This window comes from Leptonychotes weddellii, chromosome 3 (genome assembly GCF_054177405.1).
Source record: "Leptonychotes weddellii isolate Sample4059 chromosome 3, ASM5417740v2, whole genome shotgun sequence".
Lineage (NCBI taxonomy): Eukaryota > Metazoa > Chordata > Mammalia > Carnivora > Phocidae > Leptonychotes > Leptonychotes weddellii.
The window spans coordinates 48,482,916-48,492,668 of NC_138371.1; the positions used below are offsets into that span (position 1 = coordinate 48,482,916).

Here is a 9,753-nt window from a genome sequence, read left to right on the forward strand (position 1 = left end):
GCTTTTATAATCAAGACTAAATGAATGGTGTCAACAAAATAAGCTGTTTGTTAAAAAGTTCAGTAAGACATCGTTCAGTCATAGAGTTGCTTTGGCATTACCAATATATGATTTTCCTAGGTATTTATAACATGTAGTTTTCATCTTATAACTTTGGTTTTCTTATTTAATGTGTTAGATATGCAGAACAAGAAAGATCCCCTCGGGATAGAGATCACTTTGATTACAGCAGGTCAGACTATGAGCATTCAAGAAGAGGGCGTTCTTATGATAGTAGCATGGAGTCACGGTTAGTATTGGAAATTTTAACTATAGAAAAATCATATTTGTTTAAATTTTCTTTACGCTTCATAAAAAAAACATAATAGCAGCTAGCATTACATGGATGTTCTTAGGTGCCAGGCTTTCTAATAAGGATTTCATGTGAATTAACTCCTTATTGCTGTAAATATATGAAGTAGATACTGTTGTGTGTTTTATAGATGAAGAAACTGAGGCAGAGAGGATTTAAGTCATGTGTTTGTGTTTTAGAAGCATGTCAGTGGAAGGTCCAGGTCAGTCTGACATTGAGCCTAAGCTCTTATTCATTATATGGTACTGTACTGCATGAGGACTTGGCAGTGTGAGTTTTTGAGATTCCTTACTGAATGAAAGTCGTTTGTATTATATGACATAGAGTGATCAAAATATACTTTCCTGCATGATGGCACTGGGACAGTGAGAATGAAGTTACCAATCTAGTTTTTACCTAATATAAATTATTCTTTCTTGAGCCTTGGAGAATTTGACTACCCACCCTATTAGTCGTCCAGTTTCAAAAACTTGTCTACTGTATTTTATTGTTCACGAAGGTCTGTATCCTTTTGATATCTCCCTCATATTACCCACTCTGTGACTATCAAGACTGTACCCCACTAAAATTTTGATGGCACTCCTGTGCAGTTTGGAGCTAATCCCATTATTTGATATCTGCAGCCTGTTTCCTTCTCACTACTTACTTTCTAATATATACCCAAAACTAAAATGTCAGATTAAATTAACTTCCAAAAGCCAGGCTCATCTGCTGTCACCATAATGACCCCTTGGGAGAACCAACTACTGCCACCATAATTGGTGAGCTAAGCATTCTGCACTCTTTTTCAAATACTGTTAAAATTCTTACAAACTAGATAGTATTTTTTTCACAATTTGCAAAAAAAAAGTGAAGTGGGTTTGAAGTGATTATATAACTTACCTGAGGTTGCAATTGCCCATCTGGTAGACAATGAAAGTGGGATTTGAACTCAATTTTGACTCCAAAGCCCATGTTTTCTTCCATAATCTCTGACTGTATTATTCCATTGTAACTGTGTTTGGTCCATTGTGTGTACATAAGTCTCATTTGATCCATACAGTCACACTGTGAAGTAAGCAGGCTTTGTATTATGTAGAAAATAAAAGCTAACAGTATGAAAGCATTGGAAGAGAAATATTTCTATTTAGACTTGAATAAGACTCTATTACTTCTACACTCTAAAGGAACAAACAGTGAAATTGTAAAGATGCAATTTTATCAGCCAGCTAGAAGTCTCACCTAGTGTTTCTCAGAAGAATGGTAACCAATGCCAGTAAATCCCTGCTGTAGCTACTCTCTTAGAACATACTACACCCACAATAAGAAGCAACTCAGTTGCAAATCACTGCCTAGATTGCAGTGCACCTGCCTTTGTGACTAATTGAGGTGTCTATTTGGAACCACTTTTTTTCCCTTCTGTTCTGTCTTCGCGTATACAGTGGTATACTTCCATTTCAAAACAGCTCCTCTGATCTACCTGGCTAGGTAACCCTCCCTCTTTTTGTAAGTTGTATTACTATATATTAAGACAGACCATCTCAAATACATCCCCCCTAGATCTAGCTAAAATCTATCAAGCAGTTTCCTGGTAATCATGATAAATGACACTTGTTTTTATTTACTGTATTCATTTAACTAATGGTTGCACAAAGCATGAGCAGAATGATCTAAATTTCCAAGGTAGTATAGGTAAAAAAACAGCTAAGTGGACAAACTCCTCTAAAAAAGCAGGAATTTACTCTTCCCATTAGTTCTTGATAGTTTCAGAGAATAATACCTTGATTGTTTTAAAAAGGTTAGCTTAAGAAAAGATACTCACCTATAGTAGTCAGGAAGAGTTATAGCTGGAAAATAGTTGATTTTTTTTTTCACATTGTCTCAAATAACCAGATGTTTTTGATATTCTGAGGTTTTAAATGCCAGTTTTATCAAGAAATAATTTCAAATGTTACAGTTTTTTAGGACATTTTTATTCCTAAATTGCCATTATTGGAGATAAACTCTGATTTCTTCTTTATACAGTATATTGTGTACATTGCAAGCTAAATTGTCTTCTTTAAACACTGTTTTCATGTCACTATCACACTCAGAAACTATTAGTGATTCTCCACCAACTCCATTATAAAAAACTTAGTCTTTTGCTTGTCTTTTAAGATTTCATAGTCTGACTCAAACTCATCTTTCCAACTACCATTATACATGATTCTTTATTGTTTCCTGACAATACTACTTATTAGCTTGAACACTCCTGCTCCCTTTTTCAGTAGTTACTCTATTCTGCACTAGTTGCAAAATGCCCTCCTTCCTCCTCCACCTTCCCACCCTTGCCCCAGTATAAATTCTGTCAAGTCTTGAAGACCTAGTTTAAGTTACATTTTCTCTATGAAGCACTTCCTCATCATTCCAGACCAGTTTCCCTTGTCTGAATTTGTGGCCTGCAAATGGTCTTGCTCATTTTGTATTTTGCTCATTTAAGAATGTAATTTATATTGCCTTTTCTCCGTTAAAAAAATTTTTAATATTACAGAAGTAGGGACCGAGAAAAACGCAGAGAAAGAGAAAGAGATATGGATCGTAAAAGGTCTCGGAAATCCCCATCTCCTGGGAGAAGAAGCCCAGAACCATCAGTAACCCAGAGTTCCTCTGCTCAGGATGAACCTACTGCAAAGAAGAAGAAAGATGAGCTGGATCCTCTTCTTACTCGCACCGGTGGAGCATATATTCCTCCTGCAAAGCTCAGAATGATGCAAGAGCAGATCACAGATAAAAACAGGCATGTCAATATCACTGAGTATACAATATCGTTGGAAAAAAGTCAACTATGGTCTAATTAACATTGGCTATTGAGAGTTTACATTATTAGTCCACAGTGGTAGAGACCTCAAATTAGATTTCTCCTCTTTACTCCGTAAGCTTCCTTGGAGCTCTGCTTACTATTTGCCCTGACATTAGCTCAGCTTATTTTTTTACATGAATAAATCAAAAGGGTTTGAAGAAAGATCTTTTATTTTTACTATTTTCAAACTATTCCTTTTATAGTTGTATGCATGCCTATTAGTAGTGTCCATTTTTCATAGATAAGAGAATTATTGATATTTTAGAACTCAAATCGATCTTTCCAGTTGTACCAAACCAGGAGTTGGCAAACTTTTTCTGTAAAAGACCAGACAAGAAATATTTTAGGCTTGTGCAGTGTTCTGTGTCTGTTGCGGCTACTCAGCTCTGCTGTAGTAGTGAATATAGCCATAGGTAATATATAAACAAATGAGTGTGGCTCTCTTCCAGTGAAGCTTTCTTTACAAAAATGGGCTGTAGGCTGCATTTGAGTCATGGATGTAGTTTGCCAACCCCTATACTAATCTATGAAATGAAGTTGACTATGAAATGAAGTTGAATCTTACCTACTCCATAGTTTTCTTTGACCTTACCATCTTAGACTGTAATTTTTTGCTAAGGCAAACAATCAAAATTCATTGATGAACACTCACCCTCAAAATACCTTCACTTCCTTTTCAAAATAATTGAGAGGAGCTATATATGAAAGTATCGCTAAGTGTTCAGGACCTTTTTCTCTAGTGGAATGAGAGGATAATTACGAAAAGTATGGTCCAAGATTGAAATGGTCACTCAGTTGCCAGTTAGGTAATAAAAAGATTGGGATAGAAGGTAGCTACACTTTAAGAAAAACAGATTTCCAGGTGAGCCACGAAAGAGTATTCCCACATCTTCCATAGGTATTTTAGTGGCAACTTGAAAGTACTTGAGACCCTTAGATAAATGAAATCTAAATTTGGTTCATGAATTAGCTTGAAGTAGAAATGTCATTTATATAAAGTATAAATATTTGAAATAAAATTTTTAAAATTTATGAGCTAGCAAGGGACATTAGATGACATTAAATTTAAAATTAATTAGTAAGTTTCTCTGTATGTGTAATATTCCAGTACATGGTAGTAATGCCTGCAGTGTTACATTTAGAAGGGATTTGGAGATGGCTTCTGTGGTTAGCAGGAGCTTCATGAGCACGTAGGCCTTCTGCTCCCTGCTCTCTGGAGGAGGCAGGAGTGGCAGCTTTAGTGAGAGAGTCATTGTCTCCAATCCAGTCCAAAGCAATCCTGATTATAGACAGAAACATTGTTATTAAGCCAAGTCTTACTTCCTTATATATAAAGTGGGTGGAGAAGAGTCCCCAGTATACATAATTTTACATAGATTTCTGGAAGATAATTTTATATACAGTTTAAATCTGCTCATAGGCTGTAAAGGGGACAAGAAGAAGTAGAAGTCTCTTAAGTCTATAGACTTTACTTTTAGTATATACTAAGTCAGGGGAATTGTAGGCTTCTTAATTAGGAAATGAAATTGTGCTTGGTTGTAGTTTTTGTTTGTTTTACCGAAGTTTAATAGGAGAGATTGTGATTATGTATGAGCAATCTTATTAATTAGGCTAGTTTTTAAGCCATTGATCTTTTTTCTCAAATAGTAGCATACCAAAGGGTTGGGGTTAGGGCCCACTGGAAATGTTGCACCCACCTCAAATGCAGCCATTTAGGGAATACATGATCTAGAGGGAATTTAAAAACAATATAATTTAACTGCAAATCAGTCTGCTTTTTGTCCTTACCGTCTGCTGAGGACAATGTCAGTGATAAAATACTCTTCCCCACCAGGGTAGACTGCTCTCACCACCTCTCCCTTGGCATACCACTCCAGAACAGGGCCCCTTAACCTACAGACCTTCCAGAGGTCCATAGGTAGAATCTAGCCATCCATGAATGTAAATGGAAAGAAAAACTTGCATCTTTATTTTTACCTACCTCTAACTAAAATTTCGCATCTCTTTCTCTCGGGACTATAGGCAGGAGACCATAGTATTAACAAAGTATTTGCTGCAAATATCAACATATTACTCAATGGCCATGCTACTTGGAAATTAAAGAAGTTATTAGGCCTACCACCACTTCTTGTTATTTAATGAAGCACATAGAATTCTATATCAAACTTTTTTTTCTTTTCATGCTTTGAAAACTATTTAAATATCATTGGTATCCTTTGTAATCCTATATATTTATATGTATTATTTCAAGAAGCCCTTTAGCTTCACCAGACTGCCAGAGAAGTATAAGGAAGATGAAAAAGACAAGACTTTCTGCAGCTGAAATCATATTCCACAGAGAAATAAATATAAAAAGCATAGAATTATAGAGCTTTAAAAGACCTTAGGTGTTATCAAGTTCAACCTAAACAAACCCAGTTAGGCTATTTGCCTAAGATCTAAGTTAAAAAACAAGTAATACAGATGTGGGACTACTGCCAAATGCAGAGATGTTCTTTAAAATACAACAGTCTTTCAGCCCCATGATTTCATGTGACTTTTCCTTTTCCTGTATTTATCACCATTTCTTTACAGTTTAAAATATTTAATTTTGTTTTCCTTATGCTTTTATAAGAAAGGATGTAATAAAAATCTCCTTTTTATGGCTTATACTTGGGTATTTCATATTATAATTTAAAAATTTTTAAAGTTGTCATTTTAAAATATTTTCTTTAAAGACAATTTTAACTAAATGAAGTATTATAATGTAAAATAAGTATGTATTGAATCTAATAAAGGAATGTTATAATTTCCAATATGCATGGACATAAGAACAAAACATTATCCTTATATATTCTTATATAATTTTATTATATTATTAAAGAGAAGTGATCTGTAGTTGAGCATATGTACAGAACATCAAATGTAGGTTTAGGTATTCATATAGTCATATATTTTACTGCACTTTGAGGTCATTTTGTGAAAATAATGTTAAAAGCAGAGAAACTCCCAAGTATTTTTTATGTTCTTATTATAATCTCCAGTTATTGTAATTGTTGATTAAGTTTTCACCTTTCTTAAAATCAATTCTTTTTAGCTTAGCGTACCAGAGGATGAGCTGGGAGGCCCTAAAGAAGTCAATCAATGGTCTTATCAACAAAGTCAACATTTCTAATATAGGTATTATTATTCAAGAACTTCTTCAAGAAAACATAGTTAGAGGAAGGTAAGCATCAGCTATTTTATTTAAAGTATTTCATAGCAATTTTTCAAATGAACATAATATCTACATGGGCAATAGTCATTAATTTATTGTGCTACTTCAGTAGTAGTCGAGAATAGTTATTTAAAATGCATTTCTTGTAAAAATGTAAGCTATTAACAAATAACTTGTACTTCACCATTAGAAATTGTTGCAGAGTTTTTGCTTTTTGAGGTTTGATGTCACATATTGATTTTTGTGCAGACATTTGTTTACTGAATACTTCCAATAATTTAAACCCATAAGGAATAATGAACATTTTATTTATATATAATTTTAATTTCTAATGAAAGCAAAGTGAGAATGTAAAAGAAATGAGAAAGATCAGTGATAAATCTTAGAAAAGCAGAAAAGAATGACAATCATTTTTTTTGTACTTTTAATTGGTTGTGATTTAAAAAAGGATCAGGAAATAGAAATATTTTATATTCTTTTTTTTTATTTTGAAATTTAAGGGATGTTTTCCTGTGTCATTTCACATGACCCTGATTTATCATCTCCAAAACGTTGGTGAGGGGGCATATAAAGTAAGATGTAACATGTTGTGGGGATATAGAAAGTTGACCAAGAGGCAGCTTCTGTCCTCAAAAGTAGGTAGGTAGAGCTCTCCCATTTTAGTCAGAAAGCACCAGAGGCTATATGGGTTGCTTATGATCTCACAATTTATAGGCTGGGTTTTCTTTTCTCATTTTCTACTCTGTTGATTCAGTTGTCAAAGTTCAACCTGATAACTATTAAGATATTGTTTTACTGCCTTTTGGCAGTCCAATAATTATTTGTCATTAATTGCTGGACATAACTTTGCATCTCTCCCCTTATCAAATACATATAGAACCGTGCTCATTTCAAAATGAGTTAGAAGTGGAACCTTGTTGACTTTTTTTTCTTTTCTAAACAGAGGCCTGCTGTCCAGATCTGTTTTGCAAGCGCAAAGTGCTTCTCCAATCTTCACCCATGTTTATGCAGCGTTAGTGGCAATTATCAACTCAAAATTTCCACAGATCGGAGAATTAATCCTCAAGAGGCTAATTCTTAATTTCCGAAAAGGCTATCGAAGAAATGATAAGGTATATATGATGGGCTTATAAGTCGACTGCCACATAGGGACAGACTAATAATCTAGTTTCAACAGTGATAAGCAATGTTGATTGCCACAAAGGAATTCTTTTTAAAAACTGCATTTCATGAGAACATTTTTTTGTTCCATTAAATACCTCTGGCCACTAGTGATGAGCTACAAAACTGATGGCTATAACTGTAGAATTATAATAATTTAACCAGAAATGACACTATTTCGCATGTAATAGTTTTTATCTTGTAACTTTCTTATATTATAAAAATTATCCTTATGTGCTACATATTTTAAATAGAATGTGTAAATAAACTATAGATTTAGTAGTTAAATAAAAATGGTTTTAGTTTATAGATTAAAATTTTCTCTACCTTCACTTTTCAGCAACTCTGTCTTACTGCTTCAAAATTTGTGGCACACCTTATTAACCAAAATGTGGTAAGTAATTCTCAAAATTTGGTACCATTCACTGGCATTAGACATCACATGCTTGATGCCACTTCATTGACACATCTCTATCTTTGTTTTGCCTTATAGTCTTTCAGAAAAGTATCTTGGATGATATTTTAGTTCTAAAACATAATAAATGTGTTTAATATTCTTAAATATAAAAAGAAACCCAGAACAAGTATTTTATCAAATTAATCTGACTCTTAATACTATACATAGTTATTCAACTACAAATTATTCCTTCAAAGAATGTAATTTAATCATATTTATAAGACAATAAAGTTGATAGTTCTTCCACTCTTTTCTCCTGTACCTGTTGTTCATGAGAATGTAATACTGATATTCTATAAAAAACATACTGCCTCTTCAACAACATGGTATATAGTCATATATTTTTAGAATCAGTTTATAGGGGCGCCTGGGTGGCTCAGTTAATTAAACGTCTGCCTTCAGCTCAGGTCATGATCTCAGGGTCCTGAGGTCAAGCCCCGCATCGGGCTTCCTGCTCAGCGGGGAGCCTGCTTTTCCCCGCCACCCCCGCTCATGATCTCTCTCACTCTCTCTGTCAAATACATAAATAAAATCTTAAAAAAAATAATCAGTTTATAAAATATAAATGAAGTAATTTTAATCTGTTTTAATTGCAAGTAATTTTGTTCAGGTTTTGTGCTTATTTTGTATTCATCCATTCATCTATTTCAGAGGTTTTTTTTTTATTTGAGAGTTTTGAGTTAGCTTCTATTTAAACTTAAAAATAATAGAATTGCTCTTATTCATACTCAAAGATTTCCTTCAGATGTATATTATGTTTAATTATATATAAGAGGAAGAATTTTGAAGTCACATTTGATCTTATCACCATTAATATTTTAATTCTTTCCTACATAAAATTCTTTACCATGTTCACTCTTTTTTTTTTTTTTTAAGATTATTTATTTATTTGACAGAGAGAGACACAGCGAGAGAGGGAACACAAGCAAGGGGGAGTGGGAGAGGGAGAAACAGGCTTCCTGTGGAGCAGGGAGCCCGATGTGGAACTTGATCCCAGGAACCTGGGATCATGACCTGAGCCGAAGGCAGACGCTTAACGGCTGAGCCACCCAGGCGTCCCCATGTTCATTCTTAAAAACCCATTAGATATTAACCTAATGAGTTAAATTATTACAATGATAACTTGCTTCTTAAGACCACAGAGACTTAATTTCACATATCTATGTGAAAGCACAGAAAGTAAGTTTTAGTTTTTGAATGTATATTCATTTATATTGAAAATATTTTTGGCATTGCCACAAACCAGTTAAAATGTTAAATATTTTAGATCTTCCAACTGTGGTACAGGGCAATATTTTCTTTTTTTTTTTCCTTTTTTTTTAATTTATTTATTTATGTATTTATTAAATTTTCTTTTATTATGTTATGTCAATCACCATACATTACATCATCAGTTTTTGATGTCGTGTTCCATAATTCATTGTTTGTGTATAACACCCAGTGCTCCATTCAATACGTGCCTTCTTTAATACCCATCACCAGGCTATCCCATCCCCCCCACCCTCCCCTCTAGAACCCTCAGTTTGTTTCTCAGAGTCCATAGTCTGTCATGGTTCATCTCCCCCTCCAATTTCCCCCACTTCATTTTTCCCTTCCTACTGTCTTTTTTTTTTTTTTTTAACATATAATGTATTATTTGTTTCAGAGATACAGGTCTATAATTCATCAGTCTTACACAATTCACAGCACTCACCATAGCACATACCTCCACAATGTCTATCACCCAGCCACCCCATGCCTCCCACCCCCCACCACTCCAGCAACCCTCA

The 9,753-nt window shown here is 34.0% G+C and overlaps 1 protein-coding gene across 2 annotated transcripts in view; it reads left to right on the top strand.

Moving 5' to 3' along the window:
* Nucleotides 1-9,753, top strand: part of CWC22 (CWC22 spliceosome associated protein) — a 62,370-nt gene that overhangs the window by 23,866 nt on the left and 28,751 nt on the right. For both annotated transcript variants that reach the window (XM_081814042.1, XM_081814043.1), the window contains exons 4-8: nt 179-289; nt 2,862-3,107; nt 6,247-6,375; nt 7,310-7,478; nt 7,868-7,921. In XM_081814042.1, coding sequence (XP_081670168.1) covers nt 179-289; nt 2,862-3,107; nt 6,247-6,375; nt 7,310-7,478; nt 7,868-7,921 — 709 coding nt within the window. The remainder of the gene's footprint in view (nt 1-178; nt 290-2,861; nt 3,108-6,246; nt 6,376-7,309; nt 7,479-7,867; nt 7,922-9,753) is intronic.